Raw genomic sequence first — 22418 nt, 5'->3', positions numbered from 1 at the left:
CCACTTAGCCGATTCCGTACCCAAAGCCTACACACTCCACCACCCTGTAATGAGTGCCCTAGTACCCGGAGCTAGGTAATTAGGGGCACGGACCTCGTTCTAGCTCAAGGGTTGGCTTCCTAAGTCCTACACAGCAGTTCCAGCTCCATATCTCAAAGGATCGAGTACGGCAAAATGACCTCACCCACTGCTAGGTAGGGTCCGGAACGTCGGAGCCAGGTCCGGTCAAGTCGTGTTGTTTCCTGGAGTGGTCCGGAGCCCTGTGTAGCGCCTTAGCCTGGTTCCTCACCCTAAGCCTACACACTCCACCACTCTGTAACAAGCATTGAACTAACTGGACCTGCGTATCCGGAGCCCCGGACCTCATACTAGCTTGGGGGCCAGTCCAGAATAAGTCCCGCGGGCCTGCTACTAAGCTTTGACGTTGAGTGGTATGCAGGTTAGGCCTAGACTGGTGGTAGCTATCCTCAAACCATAGAGCCTACCTACCAGGGGGTCCCCGCATCTGCTTTAAGACTTCATGCAGATCGAGGTCCAGTCTCGGTGGTAGATAGACTCAAAACAACTGAGCCTATCTCCCAGGGGGCCCGGAGCGTTCGTTTTGAGCCACACACCACGGATCGATTCTGCATGCGTCAAACAGCTAAGTTGCAGTATCATTACTACCATACAAGCGAGTTTGATTTTCCTCTCTGTAGTTTTTTCTGCTATACAGGGAATAAGTCACTCGTTCGAGTTGCAAATTATGCTACACCTATGCCCAAGGACGCTTGCTCAACCTCATACGGGGGTCCGGAGTGTCTTCTTCGGCTCCGATGGCAGATAGGTCCTAACAACTGAACCTGTCTACCAGGGGGCCAGGGCGCCGGGGCGCTGCATACCACAAACCGCAGCAACTGACAAATAGCTAAGTTGAAATTTTCTTCTATTTAAAATTTCAACAAGTACAATGTTTTTACATCTACAAAAAACAAAACAAAAGTGCTACTGCTGTGATGGCCCAGCTCCGGAATCTGCAGGCTCACGATTGAAGTAAGTAGTGACGAAGTCGACGACGTCCCGCACGCCAACTCGAGCAGAGGCCTCCGTCTCCGCCACTAGACCATCGACCACGGGGGCTAGCGAGATGGCTGGGTCGTGGCTCCGGAGGCAGGTCAGAATGTGCTCCGCCACCATCCAGATCAACTCACGGCCCTCGGCTTCGAGATGACCGGCAAGGATCGGCTCCAGGCGCCGGAGTCTATCAGAAGCAGAGTTTAGCACTGGGAGGGCGTCAGCAATCGAAGCTGGCGGCTCCGCCACTTGGATTGGACTCATTCCAAGTGGCACCAGCGCTGAGCTCGCTTCGCTCGCCCAGTCGACGATCTGCTGGCCCCCCTGAGCTGGTCCTCCTGCAGCTTTCAGACCGCCTCCTGGACCGCCTCTTGCACCCGGGCGTCCAGTGCTGCCTGGGTCGCCTCCACCTAGCGGGTCCTCTCCTCGAGCTTGGCGTCCTTCTTCACCGCCGACTCCTTCAGGGACTTGAGGGCCTCGCGCTGGCGCGCAAGCTAGAGCTCCATGTTGGTGGCGTGGGATTTCCGCTTTGCAAGGGACTTCCTATCCTCCTCGAGCTCCATCTCGGCAACAGCCTGCTTGCTGGCGGTCGCCTGCAGCTCCTGGCGCCATTGGTGCAGAGACTCGGAGAGCTTGTCGAGCTCCAGCTTGCGAACCTCGAGTCCCTGGCTGCGGGAATCGAACTCGGACTGCTGGGCCGCGAGGCTGGCCTCCTTCTTGGCAATAGCCTCCTCCTGCAGCGCCAGGGTCTTTTCGCGACTCGCCACCGCAAACTCCCGGTCGAACACCTTCCAAAGATTGGCTTGGTAGGACTCAAGGTCGGCCTTGAGTTCGGACCGAACACGCGCAGCATGGGAGGCTTCGGCCTTCGTGCGCCCCTCCAGGCGGGTGTGCCAGTCGCCGAGGCACTGGCGCTCGCTCTCCAGAGCAGCCCACTCCCGCTGGAAGGCCGCCTCGGCGGTAGAGGTCGTCTCCTATATCTTATGCCGGACCCGGACCAGCACCTGGGGGAGGGGAGCCGCTTCCTCCCCGGGGGACCCTACAGGAGCCACATACCAGAGACCTCCTCCAGCTCTTCCTCTGCCGTAGGTTGGGCGCTGGGGGAGGGGACATCCGGCACAGACGTCGGGACCTCGGTGCCGCTGTGCTCGCCGTCGCCAAGCCCGGTGTCGGTGCGATTGCCTCTGTAGCTGGGGGCTCGGGGGCCACTACGTCGGGTGTGGCTACGCCTGGCACTGGCGCATCCGCCGTCACCGCGTCGGGCGTTCCTGCGCCTGGCGTTGGCGCAGACGCCACCGCGTTGGGCGCCATCAGGTTATCGGAAGCCGCCGCACCCGAGCTCCTCGCACCCACCGTCGCTACCGCCGTCGCCGCCGAGGCCCTGGTTGCCTGGACCCCCACTGACGAGCCAGCAGTGGTGGAAGAGCTGCCTGGGTGAGAGGCCCGGGCAAACAAAGAGAAGAAACCTTCAGTAAAAAGCGAAGCACCGAGAATAAGGGGAGTGAACGGAAGAACACTTACCCCAAAGCACCGGGTATCCAGCGCCCACGGAGGCTCGGCGACTGCTTCTGCTGCTGCTGCTGCTCCTCTGGCGGCGGTGGAGGCACACCTTATGGCTGCTGGTGCTGCTGCAACTGCTACTCCCGAGGCGGCGACGGAGGCGCACCTCGCAGCGGCTGCTGCTGCTGCTGCTGTTGCTGCCGGGGGGTGCAATCTCCTGGCGGTGTTGGTGGCGGCGTGGCTACTCCGGGGGTCCCGCGAGGGCCGGGGGCCCAGGAGCTACCCTGGACCGCGTCCTCAGTGGTCCCGTCACCGCGGTGCAACCTGCGCCGACCCGCTTCCCCCGACGACGCGCAGGAGCTGCTCCGGGCCTGGCTGGGACTGCTCGTGGCGGCGCTACCAGCCACGGCCTGCTTGCCCTTGGCAGAAGGGTCGGACCCCGCGGCACTCGGCACGGCCTGTTCCCCGGATGCACCAGGGATCCGGATCCCACAGTCCGGGTCGCCTCCAGTCTGGCGCGCTGCGAGCCCACCGTCGTCGAGGGTCGGCAGGGTGGCCAGCACCGCGGTCCTCAGGCGTGAGTCCTCGCAGAGGGGGATGATGCCCTGAGGAAAGATCAGGTGCTCTGGGATGAAGATCTCCCCGGTCACCTCCCGTACCAAGACCTCCAGGGCTTCCTGGGTCAGGTCGCTGTCCTCCCCGCGGTGGGTCCTGCTGCAGTCTTGAGGCCCGGTGAAGCTCTAGGCAGGACGCGGCCGCTTCTTCAGAGGGGTGATCCGGCGCTTCAGGAAGTCCCCGAGCACGTGCAGCGAGGTGAGGCCGCCCTCCGCCAGCGCCCTGATCTTGCTCAGCACGGAGTCGAACTCCGACGGCAGGGACGGCTTGGCCCTCCAGGACTAACGGTCGGAGGCGGGTCCCCCGGTCGGCATGACCAGGCGCTCGTTGGCTTCGGTGGTGGCGATCACCCACTCCCTACGCCAATCCTCCCACTTCCCACCAGTGAGCCCAGGGATGTACGGCGTCCGCAGGTCGCTCCTTGTCTGGAAGTAGTACGCCCCCACTTCGTCTTTGGCCTTCCCGGACTTCACCATGACGAAGAAGTGGCGGAAGAGGATGATGCAGGGCCGCACCCCCACGAACATCTCGCACAAGTGGACGAAGATGGACGTCAGGAGGATGGAGTGCGGTGTGAGATGTTGAAGTTGGAGGCCGAAATCTTCCAGCAGCAGCAGAAAGAATGAGGAGATCGGCAGCCCCAAGCCGGTGGAAATGTGCGAGATGAACATCACAAATTCCCCGGTGCGCAGATCGCCGAGGGGAACCGAGCCTGCTTGAATCCCCCCAGGCAGTCACCTGTGGACTCCACCCAAGCAGACGGCGCACCATGTTCAGCTCCTCCTCAGTTTGGAAGCGACGGGGACGAATGAGGGATGCCATCTCGCTATGGAGGTGAGGAGCAATCTACGCAGGAGAGCAAGCGGCGAGGAGGCTCCAAGGCGAAGGGGCGCAAAGGTTGGAAGGAAGAAGGTGAATGCGGAAAAGTAACCGCATTATGCGGTTCATCCCTTTATGAAGCCTAACCCAACCGGCGTGCCCCGGAACCGTCGCTGGAACCCAAGCGACGCTCACGCCTGGTGTTAACTGCCCAGTCCATGATAAGGGGGCCCAGGCCCGCCTGTTAGGGAGGGCGGGTAACAAACAAAGGTGTGAAAAGGCGGGATCTGAACCGTCACCCGCGCGCGAAGCGAGGCGGAAGCTGAGCTGACACACGCGCATAAAGCGCTGGCATGACCAGGCTTTTCGAAACTGCTCTGGTGGTAAATACCCCGTTTACTCCGGCCGCAACAATGCAGAGCGTCGTTCACGTGACTAGATGTACCACTGTATGTGGGGACCACGAGTCAGTAAGCCGTTGCGATGTGATGAGGCAGCGAAAACCCAATAGATGGTCAAAGCCGGACAAAACTCCTGCAGTATGCATAGTCTAATGCTTGAGACTTCAAGTTATGCAGAGCCAAATCACAGTAGTGGCCCCAACTACGGGTTCGTCACCTCTCCCGAGATGGGCCCGGGGGCCACTGTCGGTACCCTGTAGCAGGGATACCCTCTCCTACTGCAGCAAGGCAGGACTCGCATAGTCTACCGTAACTACGCCATGAGGGGCGGAGCAGCCAGGTCCCACAGGTCAGGCTCTTTCCTCACCGGGCCAAAAGGCCCCGGACCCGCTCCCCGCTGTTGGACGGGTCCGGTGACGCCACGTGTCCCTGAGGAGGGGAAGCTCCGAGCCAACAGCCGAGGGCTCGGACCCCCCCATAGGAGTCCAGAACCTCATCGCGCCCATCCGGACCTCCCACGTGCGTAGAACCAGCAAACCGCTGGGGCGGGGTCCGGGGGCACCCCGTGTCCCGCGGGCGCGGGCGCGAGTCTTTCGCTGGAAGACTCGCCCACCCACCGCATTCAATGCGGGTGGTTGAGGCATGCTCTGCCGCCGCGGCACGCGGGGCAGCCTTTGTCAGGTCTCACTGTAGGCCGCGTATTACCGAGGTACACAGTGCAGCCGCCTGCGCCGCATCCATGCAGAGCCCGTCTGCCGCATTAATTGGATACGATGGCACGGCACTTTTCCATCATGTCGCCTACACCGCAAGATACACGGCCCATTCAGCTACGCTGCAGGCAACGCCGCAAGCTACACCCTGGCGCTGTTTCGACAAGACAGGGCATGGATATGCAGGACGGAAGATCTTCACGGGCAGAGCAAGGGAATCCAGGAATGAGATCTCCATCGCCTGCAATGCCATAATGTCTGTACAATATGTCATTATATACTACATCATTGGGTCCACCTGTCGGGGACCCAACGGCCATATACGCGCCTCCCTTGAGATATAAAAGGGAGGCGCTCGCTGCACACAAACTCTCTCAAGCACTCTCAAGCTCTCTCGGACTCTCTCGAGACGAGGGAAACACAAGTAATACAACACACAGTGGACGTAGGGTATTACGCTCCGGCGGCCCGAACCACTCTAAACCAGCTGTGTTCATCGTGTTCTTCCAGCGAGATCAAACTAGTCCTAGCTAACCCCCGAGTACTCACCCTCTGGGCTTAGGCGGGTGCATTACGCCACCCGGCTGTGGGTTTCCACTCCACGACAGAGGTAGTCGAAACCGGTAAGCTGTGTACCGCTTTACAACGATACTTTGAATGCCTACCTGCTATGCTGGGCGTGGGAGTTGGCGGGTGTTGGATGGATGCCACCTTCGGGTTCTCTGTTAGTTCACCATGAGGGGCCCAACACCTTCGGGTAACGATGGAAACCGTTGATGCGTGTGGCCCGACGGGGTTTACATGTGTCGTGTTGGTTAGGTCTACCTTCCAAGAATAAATCGAATTGATTCGCTGTGACTCACGGATATGAGAACCTTGATCTCTCTGTCACATCATAGTAAATGATGGAATTGAGAATGGAAAGTTGAGAATATGAGTTATGGCTGTGGTACTCTGAAAAGACAATGTGATCAACTATGCGTGCTCTAGATGTTCAGGCAAATCTAGTCAGTATTTGTATAATAAACTTGAGCTAAAATACTAAAAGTAAGGATCCACTATTAGTATCAACAACAACTCCGGAGGTCCATTGGTCAATATTGTTAATGCCATTTCCGAAGGCTCCAATAAGCTTGCCCATGAAACCAAGAGGTAGAGGAAGTATTATTTTCGGTAGTGAATGATGTCGATATAGCAGGGGGTGTTTACCTTACCATTGTTTCCACAATCACCATTTCCTCCCATATCTTCACCCAATAGATCAGCATCATCTAGATTAGGTTCCACATCATCTAGTTATGGCTCATCTTTACCTCCTCCATCATCACCCTTCTCTTCTTTCTTTTGGATTTGCTCAAAGCTGTCAGTTTAGTAGTATAGGGGAGAACTAAGTATCTCCAAGCTCTCAATGTAACCAATCATTTTGATCACATGAGGACTAACTAGACTACCTTTAGTCAACTTGCACGCAAACAAGAACCATTGAGATGTTGAATCTCTCATATCTAGCTTGGTTCTCAAACATTTCACGGAACTCTTCAATCATAGTGTGAGCATCTGCATTTTCATAATGCTTCTACAGAACAGAGAGGACATTATGGCAAGCATGAGACACTACTACAGAAAAGGCCTTTGTTTCAGGCCATTTGTCCCGATTGCCTTTGGACCCGGAACAATAGGTGGCTTTTATCCCGGGTCCAACGGCTAGATGGGCCAGCGGGGGGGATAGGGGCCTTTTGTCCCGGTTGGAGGCACCAACCCGGACAAAAGGTCCCCCCTTTTATCTCAGTTGGTGGCTCCACCCGGGACAAAAGGGTGACCCTTTTATCCCGGTTAGTGGCACCAACCCGGACAAAAGGACCCTTTTGTCCCGGTTGGTGGCACCAACCCGGACAAAAGGCTCCTCCACGTGACAGTTCAAAAGGAAGTTATTCTATACTGAGTCACATGTACTACTTAGGTGAGTTGGCAAGAAAACCATATGCTAGACAAGAGGTCTTGGGATCGAATCCCGCGAGGTGCAAAAAATTTTTTAGCGTGTGGGACATTTTGTCCCGGTTCTGCCACCCGGGACAAAAGCCTCCAGTTTTTTGTCCCGGAAGGCGAATCCCGGTTCCAAAACCGGGACAAATGGCCCTGTGGAACCGGAACAAAAGGCCGGATTTGTAGTAGTGAGACATCTAACTTCGAGTGAATCATTGTAGTGCTTTTCATAAGCTCTGGGGCTGCAGCAGTTGCACCATAAGGAAGGTCATCAGGGTCTAGTTGCTCAAGGACATACTCTTTTTTCTCATCGATATGAACGATTCTCAAGTTGTGATACCAATTAATAAAGTTTGCCCCCATTGAGCTTTTCTTTTTTCAAGAATGGATCGAAAGTTGGAAGCGGATTTGTTACTAGCATCCATGATCTAGAAGACAAAATAAATATGCAAAGTTTTAGCACTAAGTTTATGTAATATTTCTATTAACAAATTTAATAATAGACATTCCCACTGTATAAACATCATCTTTCCTCTAAAACAAAGCATATAGGGGACCAAGATCCATATTCCTAAATTCCTTATGAGCTTTGGCTTCAGTAAAATCCATATGTTTCAGTCTAATTTCATAAGCAAGCTAAATAAAGAAAAAAAGAGTAATATCCACGCCAACGAGGCAACGAAACAAGAATTAGCAAGCAATTTGTCTGAAATGGTACAAACTTTATAGCAAATCATTGCTGACCCAACTCCCCTGCCACACGGATTCTCACTCATAGCCTTGAGGAATAAAGGACCCATTCCTATGTTACAAGGAACTCAATCTATGTCAACTCCTACAAGCTGCTATCACTAGTGGTAACCGAGTCTCGTGTGTCCCTTTGATGCCATGGACATCAGCCCGCCACTTTCATCAAACAAGAGGTTGTTCACAATGGGGAGAGGAGGGCAGAACGGCAGAGGGCGAACATACTTTCAGTTTATCTCAAATTATGCATGCCCTGTTTCTCTTCAACTTGCTTGTGCTCTTTATTTCGTGCCTGGCCCTATAAGCATTCATGGATTAATTATTTTTAGATCATTTTAGTTTAGTAATCCTTGCAAATTGTTCGATATATAGACGCCATGGGTTCCGACCATGCAGAGTTTATTTTGGGGTCCAACTCACAAACCCCTTCAAGTCTCTTTCTCCGTGTAAAATGATTTTAGTTATTGTTTATCTAAAGTACCTAGCGCAGATTGAACTATATGTTGCTTCATCTAGCATTCCTTAGCATTTTATCTTGTTATACATGATGAGTATAATTTGTCTTTACTTTTCTTCCATCCTTCCTCCAACTTTTCCACTAGTCCTCATGGGGAACATGGTTTCAAGGATGTTGAGCAATAACGAAAATACGTGAAGTGCTTTTTTTTAAAAAAAATATGGCCCTCCAGCTAAAAAATCCTCGTACTTGAACTTAAGTATATAAAATAATTATGTTCGCCGACATCTACTGGTCTGAGCTCCCGGTGGAGGACGTCTTTCACCTCCAATGGTCGCCGCCATGGGGCTTGCCTCCGATTACTGTCCTCTATATGGAATCTGCTGGGCGCCCTTTGGGCATGCTGGTGGAGCTGCCGGGTTGCCGGTCGACGTGCTTTGCTTGTTGGTGTGCAGGTTCTTGGGCAAAAACCTAGCTTGGTCCTCCAATGCCAATGATGACGGTACCATGGGCATCGTTTTCTTTCTTGAAGGCGTTACTGTGAGGACCCCAACTTACACGGACAGATCAAGGTGAAAACCAATGAACCGACACACCGGCTCGGGCAGCAGTAGCATCTTTAGGTTGCTCTCTTTTTTGAGGCATCGTCTTGGAGTCCTTGATGGCGACACCTCGATCAGATTGGAGCATCGGTGGTGGCTGATCTGTTTGCATAGTAGAGATCGACTTAGTGTAGTTTCAAGATCACAGGGTGACCGGACGGCGCAGGACCATTAACGATCTTTATATTAAGAGTTTCTTTTACCGTGAGGACCTCAACTTACTCGGATAGATCAAGGTGAAAACCAATGAACCGACGCACCGGCACGGGCAGCAGTTGCATCTTGAGGTTGCTCTCTTTTTGAGGCGTCGTCTTGGAGTCCTTGATGGCGACACCTCGATCAGCGTGGAGCACCGGCGGTGGCTGATCTGTTTGCATTGTAGAGATCGACTTATTGCAGTTTCAAGATCACAGGGTGACCGGACGGCGCATGACCATTAACGATTCTTACATTAAGAGTTTCTAAGAAAATGATTAATGTGAGATTTTATTACTGCATGAAGACCAAAGCAAGGTTGAAAGTAGGATGTAAAAGTTCGAAACTTAGTCTTTCATTCTTTCTTTTCTTTTTTCTTCTTTTCTTGTCTTTTATTTGTGTACCTCGGTTGGAGGGTTGTAGTTAAGTACTCGTGTAAACTTCTGGCTTTGTCACCAAATATGTTCTTTTGTGGTCTTGAACATTCACATGTGAATGTTCAAGACCGGGTCTTTCCCTTAATCTAAAAGAATATAAAATAATCATTTTAGAAATCATAAGGCTTAAACTCTTGCAACCTTGATGATGAGGCTAAAATACAATAAGGTACATTCTCTGTACAAAATGCACCCAACCTGTAGTTGCAACCGACAGACTACATCGATTGCAACTGGGAGAATAGACCAATTGCAACTGACGGAACTGATTTCAACTGGGCACGAACCAGTTGCAACTCAGTCTGACCCGCTGCAACTCAAACCTACCCGATTGCAACTAGATATAATCCAGTTGCAACTAGTACTATCATAGTTGCAACTTAGAGGGTGGGTGCGTTCTTTATACAAAACACACCCGCGCGCAAGCTTGAGGCAAACATGCTCAGTTGGCCAGCTTACAAATTCACTCCAATGTGTAGTATTTATCTGTTTGTTAACTTTACGGGTAGACCTCAATGATAGATCGAACACCAAGAACTGGTATAATATTGTAGTGAGTGAAGCCAGCTTCTAAAATTATGTTTCTCCACTCTTGCTCGTCTCGCTCAATGCCATTGGCAACCATAATGAAAAGGTCATACAAAACTTGTGTCTCTCTATGCTTTGGAGTTGAACACCCTGCACCAACCACGGCATCTACTATTATCACTTTTCCACCCGCATCACGAGTAGGTATAGCTTTCTTACAGTTCTTCAATATTGTAATACACTCGGAGTCACGCCAGTCATGCATAACCCACTGAAATAAGCAAGAAGAAAATGGATGTTAAGAAAATATGCTATCAGCATAAATACTGAACATTGAAAGTGAGATTATTCATTACTTTTGGTCCTTGAAAGTTGCCAAGAGGTAATTAAAGTTTTATTTTTTAGCATTTCAATCATACTACCAAGAGATACCACTTACTGTAATCTAGAACGTATGAAAAAACTAGTGCATCAGCTACCCAATTTTTGCATGTCTCACATGTTGTACCTTAAGGAAGACGGCTTTTGCTGGTGGAATGCTCTCAAACATATCGCCGGCAATGTACTTCAGACCGGTATCAGCTGGAGCACTAGCTACGACGTGTTGCAGATCCAGCACGCTGCAATCAATGTGCGGGAACGCCTTTTTGATGGCCAGGGCCGCTGCACCATGCCCTCCGGCAACATCGATCAGGGAGCTTATCCCCTGGAAGACGTGGCCACACTCTTTGATAGCAATATCCATGAGGAAGCGGCTGTCTGCGAACATTCCCGCGTTGAAGAGCGAGCTGAAGGTTGCATCATGAATGATCACGTCCCACACGGCCTTCCCATGCGCCATCTCGAAGAGGGCCATGTCTGGCAGCTCGTGCTCGAGCCAAGTGCCAAGACCGAGGAATGGTGACACAAACATGTTATGGAGGATCACGCTTAGCGTGGGAGTTAAGTTCTGTGACGAACCGATCAGAAGTCGGGACGCCGGAGTCAGACCATAGACGCGATCTGCATCCTCGGCTGGGTTCATGGCGACGCTGAAGATACCAGTGACGGCGAGGACACGCATGAGGCGACGTAGACAGGGTAGCTTGGAGGGGTGGCGCTTAGCCACGCTAGCTATCTGGGTGAGGGTGGCCGTTCCACCATGGTGGTGGATGGCATCGGCAATATCACTACTACAAAACAGGCCTTTGTTCCTGGCCATTTGTCCCGGCAGCCTTTGGGCCCGGGACAATAGGTGGCTTTTGTCCCGGGTCCAACGGCTAGCCGGGCCAGCGGGGGGGACGGGGGCCTTTTGTCCCGGTTGGAGACACCAACCGGGACAAAATGGGAGCCTTTTGTCCCGGTTGGTGGTTCCAACCGGGACAAAAGGCCCGCGTAGCCTTTTGTCCCGGTTGGAACCACCAACCGGGACAAAAGTCCCCCCTTTTGTCCCGGTTCGTGCCTCCAACCGGGACAAAAGGCCTTGCGCCCCTTATCCCCTTCCCTCTCCCCCCGCCCGAGCCATTCAGCTCACTTGTTTTCTCTGTTCTTGGCTCGGGATAGAGGAGTTTTGCTCATTTCTTCACCACATTTGTGAAGATCTTTGATTCTCCGTCCATCCATCTGCTCTAAAGGTTTGGGGCTTGTTTTTCTCTTCTTCCTTGGCTTGTATAGCTCATTTCATACTTTAGAAATAGAGAAAATGTGTAGCTAGCTCATTTCTTGGACATTATTTTGCTAGCTAGATTGCATATGTAGGCGTAATTTTCTTTTAGATTTAGATGAGTATATGGATAGTAGAAATTTTTAGAATGAGTGTAGATACTTCATGTGATGTACTTGTATATATGACCATATTGTGGATAGTTGATTTTTTTATTCGTGAATGAATTAATGAAATGAGTATATTATAGAATTTTTTGTATTATGAATGGATTATTTTGACACTCTAGTGATGTATTTAATCAGGCTCACATTGAAACCATCTAGAAGCTAAAAAAATCTTTATTTCGAAACAAGTATACGTCGTTAATCTCCATCCAACGGTGATGGCACTACCTTTCAGGGATACACGATGCGCTATAAGGACGTCGCAAATCGGTTGGTCGCATCACCAGCACTTCCGATTGATAAGAAGACAGCATTTGACGCAGTCAGCATGCCGTTGTTGTACTGAGAGCATATGAACGAGCATGCTGCCTGTGCCAAGTGCTGTGCCTATTAATCGTAAATGTTGGTGCTGCGACTAGCCGATTGGTGACATCCTTGTACCGCACCGTGTCCCCCCGAAAGGCAGTGTCATCACCGCAGGGTTGAGGTTACTGACATATACATTTTCAGAAATAAAGGTTTATTTTTCTTCTAGAGGGTTTCTGGATATTGAAAAGAGTGTACTCCTGGAACTGAAGGGTGTCAAAGTAATTAGAAGTTATAGAGATTTCTTTCAATTAATTAGAGATTTCTTGAGGATTAATGATACATTTCGTCTTTTTTTATATAATTTCATTGTTATTTGCAAGAGTTATTAATCTGATCATTGTAATTGTAATAGTAAATAATTTTTGCTTTGTAATGGTAAGAATTTATAATTTTGTGGAAAATAAAGGTATTTTTCAGTAAAATATGGCTTCAACAGCTGGAGGGAGTGGCGCCGGTGGGGGTGATCGTTGTCCTTCTGGAGAGAAGGGCACAACTCGAGTAGGTCGTCGGTCCAAAAAACCTAGTGCTTTTCATAGGGCAGCGCTCCGTTATTTGGAAAAAGAATATAGAGAATGCATGGCAAGGGGCGAGGAACCTCCGTTTGATCTTGAGGATTTATTGCGGCGTTACGGTTCGTCACCACCAAACTCGGAGGTTTCAGCTCCGCCATCTTATTCTGCGCCAGCAAGAAATCCGTTAGAACATTCTGCGTTCCAACGCAAGGACGGTTGAAAACCTATGTGTTGTTGACCGAATTTTTAAATTTCATGTATAGTACTCCTTTGTTAAGTTCTGTAATGGATTAAGTACCCCTTTTAATTAATCAAGATGTATGATAGATATTGCATATCTTTTAATTATTCATGTTATGTTACATTTAGTTTAATTTAGGTTTGATATATTTTATTTATTCGATACGTGTAAAGAATTCAAATCGATTTATTTAAAATGCAGATGGACCGGCAATGGATGTACAATGCTGACCGACGTTCGAAAGAATTCATTGATGGCCTGCATTATTTTTTGTCTGTGGCTGAGGCAAACAAGCAGAATGGTTTTATGTGCTGCCCGTGTGTTCATTGCAACAATAACAAGGATTACTCATCTTCAAGAATCCTACACAGCCACATTTTCGCAAATGGTTTCATGAAAAAGTATGTTTGTTGGACGAAGCACGGAGAACAGGGGGTTACCATGGAAGACAATGAAGAAGAAGATTTTGACGACCACTTTCCCGGGAATGCTGGAATCGGTGCATTCGATGACGATATTCCCATGGAAGAGCCCGAAGTAGATGTAGCAGAAAATGATCCCAGCGACGATCTGGGGCAAGCATTGCACAATGTGCAGGCAGACTGTGAGAGTGAAACGGAGAGGTTGAAGTTCCAGAAGTTGTTAGAGGACCACCATAAGTTGTTGTACCCAGATTGTCAAAATGGATTTAAGAAACTTGGCACCACCTTGGAGTTGCTGCAATGGAAGGCGACAAATGGTGTATCCGACAAGGGATTTGGTGAATTACTCAAACTTGTTAAAAAAATGCTTCCTAAGGACAATGAATTGCCTGCCACAACGTATGAAGCCAAACAACTTGTTTGCCCTTTGGGACTGGAAGTGCAAAAGATACATGCATGCCCCAACGACTGCATCCTCTACCGAGGCGAGTACGAGAATTTGGATGCATGTCCCGTATGCAGTGCATTGCGTTACAAGATTAGAAAAGATGATCCTGGAGATGTCGAGGGAGAGCCTCCCCGGAAGAGAGTTCCTGCGAAGGTCATGTGGTATTTGCCTATAATACCACGTTTGAAGCGTCTGTTTAGAAATAAAGATAATGCTAAGTTGATGCGATGGCACAAAGAGGAACGCAAGAAAGACTCGATGTTGAGACACCCCGCTGATGGGTCGCAGTGGAGAAAAATAGATAGAACGTACCCTAAATTTGATTTGGATGCGAGAAACATAAGGTTCGGTTTGAGTACGGATGGCATGAATCCTTTTGGTGAGATGAGCAGTGGTCATAGCACTTGGCCTGTGACTCTTTGTCTGTACAATCTTCCACCATGGCTCTGCATGAAACGAAAGTTCATCATGATGCCAGTGCTTATCCCGGGTCCAAAGCAGCCCGGAAATGACATTGATGTGTACCTAAGACCATTGGTCGAAGAACTCTTATTGCTCTGGGGCGATGAAGGTGTACGGATGTGGGATGAATACAAACAGGAAAACTTCAACCTACGAGCATTGCTGTTCGTAACGATCAATGACTGGCCTGCTCTTAGTAACTTGTCAGGACATTCGAACAAGGGATACAAAGCATGCACACACTGTTTAGATGATACCGATAATATATGGTTGACTCACTGTAAGAAGGTTGTATACATGGGTCATCGTCGGTTTCTTCCCATCAGGCATGCGGTACGAAAGAAGGGCAAGCATTTCAAAGGCCAAGCGGACCACCGAACAAAACCGATGCACCGTAGTGGTAAAGACGTCTTCAACATGGTAAAAGATCTAGAAGTTGTTTTTGGAAAGGGATCTGGTAGCCAACCTGTTCCGAACGAAAATGGAATGGCGCCCATGTGGAAGAAGAAATCTATATTTTGGGAGCTACCATATTGGGAAGTCTTAGATGTTCGTCATGCAATTGATGTGATGCACCTCACGAAGAATTTTTGCGTCAACCTGATAGCATTCTTGGGAGTGTACGGAAAGACAAAAGATACAGTAGAAGCACGTCAAGAATTGCAACGTATGGAAGAACGAGATGCCTTACATCCACAACAGCGAGATAATGGACGACAATACTTAAGTCCTGCCAGCTATACTCTTAGCAAGGAAGAGAAAGAAACCATGTTTGACTGCTTGAGCAGTATAAAGGTTCCATCTGGATACTCATCCAATATAAAAGGAATCTTAAATTTGGCAGAGAAGAAATTTACAAATCTCAAGTCCCATGACTGCCATGTGCTTATGACCGAACTTCTTCCGGTTGTGCTGCGGGGGATTCTGCCTGATAACGTCCGGTTAACCATCGTGAAGATATGTGCCTTCCTCAACGCAGTTTCTCAGAAGATAATTGACCCGGAGAATTTGATAAAGCTGCAAAACGATGTGGTGCAATGTCTTGTTGGCTTTGAGCTGATATTTCCACCATCTTTCTTCAACATCATGACACATCTTCTAGTGCACCTTGTCAAAGAGATTGATATTCTCGGACCAGTATTTCTACACAACATGTTCCCATTCGAAAGGTTCATGGGGGTACTCAAGAAATGTGTTCGTAATAGAGCTCGTCCAGAAGGAAGCATCGCCAGTGCCTACGGAACTGAGGAGGTCATTGACTTTTGTGTTGACTTTATTGATGACCTTAAACTGATTGGAGTCCCTGAATCGCGATATGAGGGGAGACTATCTGGAAAGGGTACATTAGGAAAGAAATCTTATGTCTGCACAGATGATTTCTCATTCAAGAAAGCGCATTATACGGTTCTTCAACAATCATCCTTGGTTGACCCATATATCGAGGAACACAAGAAAATTCTGCTCTCCAATTTCCCGGAAAAGTCTGAGGCATGGATTACACGTGAGCACATGAACACTTTCTGTAGCTGGTTGCGGAAGCATCTAATGCATAACATGGATATAAGTGAACAACTGTTCTTATTGGCTAGGGGACCATCTTGGAATATCTTAACATACCAAGGGTACGAGATAAATGGAAACACATTTTATACGATAGCCCAAGATAAAAAGAGTACCAACCAAAACAGCGGTGTTCGTATGGATGCCACGGACAATAATGGAAAAAAAGACACATATTACGGCTACATTGAAGAGATATGGGAGCTGGATTACGGTCCCAATTTCAAGGTGCCTCTATTTCGTTGCCAATGGGTTAAGCTATCTGGAGGAGGGGTAACAAAAGATGAGTATGGGATGACAATAGTTGATCTCAACAATCTTGGGTATAGAGACGAGCCATTTGTCCTAGCCCAGGATGTCGCTCAGGTTTTCTACATTAAGGACATGTCCAGCAAGCCAAAGAAGGGGATCAACAAGCAAAAGGATGAGCCTAAGCGACACATAGTTCTATCAGGAAAGAGAAACATCGTTGGAGTGGAGGACAAGACAGACTTTTCAGAAGAATATAATAATTTTGTTGCCATTCCACCTTTCGAAGTAAATGCTGATCCATGCATCCTGCTAGCCAATGATGATGCTCCATACTTGCGCCGTGATCATAATCAAGGGACATTTGTGAAGAGAAAGTCTGTTACCGCTAATCCTTCATGTACTTGAATCATTTTATTTATTTCATGAAATTACATTCACATTAACACACTATACTCTTTCACTAACACACACAATCTCACTAACACACACTATCTCTCAAACTCACACACTACTCATTAATATCATGAAATTGCTTAATTTTATCTAAAATTCACTTTTTAAACGTTAATATCGTGATAGAATCCACTTTCTATCGAAAAGCAACAGTTTGAAAAAAAATTTCACCTAATATATTTTTGCATGGTCAAAATAACAAATATGATTTCAAAAAAGTTAGATATTTCATTGACCCAATCACTTGAATGAAAATTAATTATTTTTGTTGCGTGTATCAAGTTTATATAGAGATAAGAAATTTTGTTCCATAATTTTTGGAATCATAATTTTATTAACTGAAATAACAAATGAAAGCCAATTTTAAAAGAGAAGTTAAAAGAAACAAAAACAAACATAACATTAGGCGGGAACGAGGGAAAACGGGCCCCTTTTGTCCCGGGTGGTAGATCCACCCGGGACTAAAGGTGGGCCGCGGGCTGGGAATTTTCCCGGCCCGCCCAAAAACCCCTTTTGTCCCGGGTGAAGCCACCACCCGGGACAAAAGGTTCTTTTGTCCCGGGTGGTGGTTTCACCCGGGACAAAAGGGGGGGCCTTTTGTCCCGGGTGAAGCCACCACCCGGGACAAAAGGACCTTTTGTCCCGGGTGGTGGCTTCACCCGGGACAAAAGGCCCCCCCCCCATATATTTCCTAGCTTCCTCCCTCCTTCGCCCTTCCTCCCTCCCGCGCCGTCCGTTCCCCTGCTCCCCCCACCGCTCGAGCTCCCCGAGCACCGCCGCCGTCGACGTTGCCGCCCAGAGCCCCGCCGCGCGAGCCCACGTCACCGAGTGCCGTCGTCCCTGCGAGCGCCGCCCCCGGCCTCCACTCCGCGCGCACGCCCTCGTCGGCGGCCTCCACTGCACGCCGCCGCGCCGCCGCCCTGTTGTGTGGGTATTCTTCGATCTGTTCTTCTTCACACTGTAAAGCCTACTGGAAAAGAGACAGGAAACAAAAAATAATTGCTCAGAAAATGTCCTTCTTCACACCTAATGCTGCAGTAATTCTAAGCTTATTTTACTTCAGCTTATTTTCCATTTTACCTGTCAGTTGAAGCTTCATTTCCCCTTTGGCACTGGATGGGTTTTGGAACCATATTTCATTGAGAGAACCCACTGGCAAAAAGGAAATTCAATGTTTCAAGGAATTAAGAATAAAAACTGGTGGTAGAAAGGAAAGCTTTTGCCTTTTTCTGTATCGTACAGGTAAATGATTGTATTGACTTTTACTTTAAAAGATGCACAGCAATTATGAGAGATGTAATTTAATGATAAATATTTTTTTCTAGCATGCTACCTGTTTGTTCTTGACCAATGAGTCCCAGATTGAATTCAGGTTTTGATGTATCCCTTTGAGTCCACTGAACAAGCCTCCTAAACCAATGCCTCCTTTTTGGCAAAACTTGAGCATTCCATCCTACAAATAACTGATTTAATAATGATACATCGATGCTAGCAATAGTAAGAGAACCAAAACTAAGCGTGAAATATTCAATTTTAGTTGTCAAAAGAAATAGTACATACAAATGAAAGCTGGATAGTTAAGAAAAGAATATTAGTTATATGAGTTTAATTTTTAGATCTATCATGATCAGTAGAATCGTGAAAGGAAATACCATAATGTTTCTGTTCTTCTACTGCAAATGGCTTGGTTACTGTTTGAACCTCTAGTGATTCAATCCAATTGTCATCAGATCGATAGTGACACTTATATCTAGATGTGATCTTCCAGAAAGAAAATCAAACAAAAAAATCATATAGGAAAAAAACTATACTTATTTTGACATGGAGAGAGTATAATTAGTATTGCTTTAATTAGATGAATCTCATTACAAGCTAAAACTACATTCTTTGTGGGACAAAATTTGGATGCAAAAAACTATACTTATTTTGACATGGAGAGAGTATCATATATGGACCCAATTCAATAAAGCCTAGCAAGGAAGCCCCCAATGCAAAAGAATCATTCTCTCCGTCTCTGCTCATAGCTCGCCCTGAGCCCACGTCCCCCCCGGCTCCGCGTTCGCCCCAGTGCGCCTCCGGCCCTTGGCTTTGAGCCCTTCGCCTTCGGCCCTCGGCCCTCCGCCTATCCCTAGCCGCAAATTTCTGGAGTGGATTATTTAGATAATTTTTAAGGGTTTTATTTGTATTCATATTTTAGTTACGATGGACCCGCGACACACAGACGCGGAAGACGAACAGTTCCTGTTGAATATGATTGGCGAAGGTCAAGGAGATGTCGCTGAACAAGCTGATGATGGCAGCAATACCGACATATATTTGAATATGTCCGGTGATGGAATTGAGGCACCATCTATTCAGGATGACGCTGCTGCTGAACAAAGTGCTAATGTACATATCAAAACTATACTTATTTGTAGTGACAATCATATTTTCATCTGAATCTATATGAATACTATGAATGTTTTTTTTATAGCCGTCTGGATCATCGTCGCAGCAGAAAAAGACGAAGCGAGGCCCAACAAAAAAACTGGAAGGGCGGTTCATTATAACGGAAGTTGGTCCAGATGGCGAACCGATCGCTCCAGAAGCTGCCGCCAAAAAATTCATAAGACAATCCGGATGTATTGTCAGGGACCACATCCCGATCAGCTTTAGGCTCTGGAAAGCTTCCAATCCAAGCGAGGAACGGGATGCGGTACCCGAAAGAGAAAAAGAATGGTGCTGGCGGGAGCTTAAGAAAAACTTCACGGTTTCAGCTGAATCCGAAGAGATATGCAAGCGCTGGACCCTGAGTAAGATGGCCGAACAACTGCGATCATTCAAGAAAATTTTGACGAAGAAATATATCAAGACCGGGACCACACCCGTATTTACCGGCGAGCTCGAAAAGCTCAGGGGTCACTGGGATGCATTTGTGGAATACAAGTCTTCAGAGCTTGGGCTTCAGAAGGTGCAGAAGGCCAAAGACAACGCCTCGAAGAAAGTGTACCATCACACTCTAGGCCAAGGAGGCTACAAGCTTGCAGTACCCAAATGGGAGAAGATGGAGCAGGATCTGCTTGACAGAGGCATCCGACCTGCGACCATGAACTGGCCTGAAAGGTCAAGGACCTGGTTTTATGGTCACGGGGGAAGCTTGGACCCATTGACTGGTGACTGCATCTATGGGCCAAACATCCAGCGAGCAGCCCAGAGACTACAGGAGGCCATACAAGCAGCGGCCGAGGGAACATTCCAGCCGGATAGAGAGAGGGACGAGCTGACTTACGCCCTTGGGAATCCAGAGCATCCGGGCCGCACAAGAGGCAAAGGCGTGGTTCCGTGGAAGTATGGGTTCAGGGAATACATTGATTCATATAGAAGCCGGCAAAGAAGAAAGAATGATGAGCGGGAGCACCTGCGAAGGCTAGAGGAACGGCTCATGTCACACGATCAAAGACTGGAGGAAGAGGTTCAACGCCAAGTGGCCGTAGCAATGAGCCAGCAACAGCAAGCGCAAACGTTGCCTCCAGAGCCTAGTGTCGCAGCAGATCACCTGTCTCAGCGGAAAAGCAGCTGCGCTTCCACAGACGTCGCCGCTGCCGAGCCCACGGGGATCCAGGCCGCAGTTGAAGCGTCGGCCCCGCAGCGATTTCCAGTGGATGAGATCACCCACCGGACACCTTGTGACCTGCAGACTGCCGTTAAGAACTTAATGTTCACTGTTGCGTACGGTACCGCCATGCCAACCGAACCAGGCGACGTGTACCACGGGCAGCAAATTCCGCCTAGATACACAAGAGTTGGCGTGGAGCAGGTGTGCCAGGGTTGGGAGACGCTCGAGCTTGATATTCCTAGAGGCGATGGGGAGAGGACACTAGCAGAAGCCATTCATGGCTACATCCTATGGGATAAGCGCTACATTGTCCTAAAGTCGGATGATCAAACACCAAGACCGGCATCTCAGCATGCCTCTCCAAGACCGGCATCTCCGCAAAACTCCCCAAGGGCAGCACTGTCTCGGCAAGGTTCACCGGCACATTCTCCATCACCATCATCTCATGCGCCGATGAACACTCAAGCGTCACCGTCGCCTCCATGGTCACCCCCTCCGCCGCCGGCAAAGAAGCAGAAACGGCCGCCGGCAAAGAAGGTAGCTGCACCGGCTAGGGAGCCTCCAAAGAAGAAGGAAAAGAAGAAGAAAACCAAGGAGGCTCCTATTAAACCCTGGGACATGAGCCTTGAAGAATGCGATCGGATAACTCAAGAAAGAGTTAAAGAGCACTTCAAGCCGAAGCCGAAGCCGGAGCCCGAGAAAGTGATAAATCCGATAGATTTGAAATTTTTTAAGGGAATGTGCGAAGCAAATAAGAGAAAATTCATTCCGAGAGACCCCCCTTCAGACTACGAACGCACAATTATCAAAACTACTGAGAAAAAGAAGAGACAATCAAAGTCGTCGTCGTCCGACGTTCCACAGCTCGGAGCCCAAAAGAAACAATCAATAGAGCCTCTCGTAGTGGGACAGACGACGCAAAAACAAGACTTTGTTACATTTTTGAAAGAATCAAACCTGACGGCCGCTCAGATTGCAGGGGGAGAAGATATTCCAAAGGCCGATGTGGTCGTCAAATGGACGTTTGAGATCGGCAAAACTCTTGTACCCCCCGAAGTAGTGTCTGTGCTTCCAACGCAAATGTATAAGCTGCACCAGCACTACATGCGTGCGATGGCCGATTGCATCTTCATGCAGGGCGCAAAGATTAAAGATGACGATTTCTTACGGGGGGAGGCCATTCTATGGATAAACTGGGAAGAAATTTACCAACTATTCCATCAGGAGGCCCTCGACATCTCTATGGTCGCCTTGTGGGTTCTGTAAGTATTTTACTCTCCTTACGTATTGTTTTGCATGATCTCAACATACTGATCTCTTGATTTATTCGGTATCATGTAGAATGGAGATACATACTTGCAGAAGAAAGGGATACTCTCACCTCGGCTTCATCGACCCAATTACTTGTAATTGGAGGCTTCTACGCGACAATACCGATGAGATATTCCAAATGTTGTTCAAGTACATAAGCGTTTATCACAACAAGCAAATGATATTGTTTCCTTACAACTTTGCGTGAGTGATTCCTTCCGTCTAACTCTTTCTATTCTGTAATCGAATTGTTTAAACCTTAACTACCAAGAACTGCCTCCGTATAATCTTGCAGTGAACACTGGATCCTAATTGTCATAATTCCCGAGAAGAGCCTACTCGTGGTTATGGACTCATTGAGGAGACCTCCAGAACAATACGAAAATCTTCTTAACATGATGAAAAAGTAATTCTACCACTACTCCGTCCATGACCGATAATTTGAATCACTTTGTTACTTGACTATAATTGTTCTAATCATGCACAGGGTTTGGAAAGAATTCGCTAAAAATCATCCAGGCAAATTTGACAAGGAATTGAAGATCAAGACAGATTTTCCGGTACGCGCTTGGATGATTCGTTGCACGATTCATTAGTTTTATTATATATTCATGTAAATACCTGATAATTTCTTCTCTCTTAAAGTGTATGAGGCAGAAACCAGGCACTGTATTGTGCGCATACTATGTATGCGAGAACATCCATGGTCTGGTAGGTCCTCCAAAGGGCTGGACAGATTGGGAGGAGGAAGTAAGTAAAAAAACTTGTTAATATTTGAACTCGTATTTTAATTAGTCGAAATTAATTATCCCTTTTTTCCATAGGTCGGGGAGATGCGCGATAAACTCATACCGGAGGAAAAGGTTATGGCGATTCAAGAACAATTCTCCGGATTTATTGTTGAGCAAGTCCTCGATCCAAAAGGCGAATTCTA

At 48.5% G+C, this 22418-nt stretch overlaps 2 protein-coding genes and 1 long non-coding RNA gene across 3 annotated transcripts; 1 reads left to right on the top strand and 2 right to left on the bottom strand.

The window, feature by feature from the left end:
• Positions 1-9635: 9635 nt before the first annotated feature.
• On the bottom strand, positions 9636-11180 carry LOC120666059 (O-methyltransferase ZRP4-like). Its single transcript, XM_039945847.1, has 2 exons — positions 10559-11180; positions 9636-10321 (listed from the first exon to the last, which is right to left on the bottom strand). The coding sequence occupies exons 1-2, from the start codon at positions 11111-11113 to the stop codon at positions 10022-10024; spliced, it is 855 nt and encodes a 284-aa protein (XP_039801781.1). The 5' UTR covers positions 11114-11180; the 3' UTR covers positions 9636-10021.
• A 2017-nt stretch (positions 11181-13197) lies between these two features.
• Positions 13198-16494, top strand: LOC120666058 (the record flags this gene model as incomplete). The annotated part of the gene is made up of 4 exons (XM_039945846.1): positions 13198-14230; positions 14330-14862; positions 15016-15794; positions 15903-16494. Coding segments are annotated over exons 1-4 (2937 nt in total), but the record flags the coding sequence as incomplete, so codon positions are not given.
• A 922-nt stretch (positions 16495-17416) lies between these two features.
• Positions 17417-18446, bottom strand: LOC120666060. Its single transcript, XR_005671532.1, has 4 exons — positions 18231-18446; positions 17912-18031; positions 17659-17730; positions 17417-17548 (listed from the first exon to the last, which is right to left on the bottom strand). It is a non-coding gene; the product is annotated as an uncharacterized LOC120666060 (long non-coding RNA).
• Positions 18447-22418: the final 3972 nt, after the last annotated feature.

The sequence above is a fragment of the Panicum virgatum genome, chromosome 3N, assembly GCF_016808335.1.
Source record: "Panicum virgatum strain AP13 chromosome 3N, P.virgatum_v5, whole genome shotgun sequence".
In the NCBI taxonomy this organism is placed as follows: domain Eukaryota; kingdom Viridiplantae; phylum Streptophyta; class Magnoliopsida; order Poales; family Poaceae; genus Panicum; species Panicum virgatum.
This window is presented reverse-complemented; position numbering and strand designations above follow the sequence as displayed.

Excerpts from the sequence above, each read along its gene's own strand:
- LOC120666059 (XM_039945847.1), bottom strand. The coding sequence starts at position 11,113 with ATGCGTGTCCTCGCCGTCACTGGTATCTTCAGCGTCGCCATGAACCCA. Across the intron at positions 10,322-10,558 it reads CAAAAGCCGTCTTCCTTAAG|TGGGTTATGCATGACTGGCG; the intron begins GTACAACATGTG and ends TGCTTATTTCAG.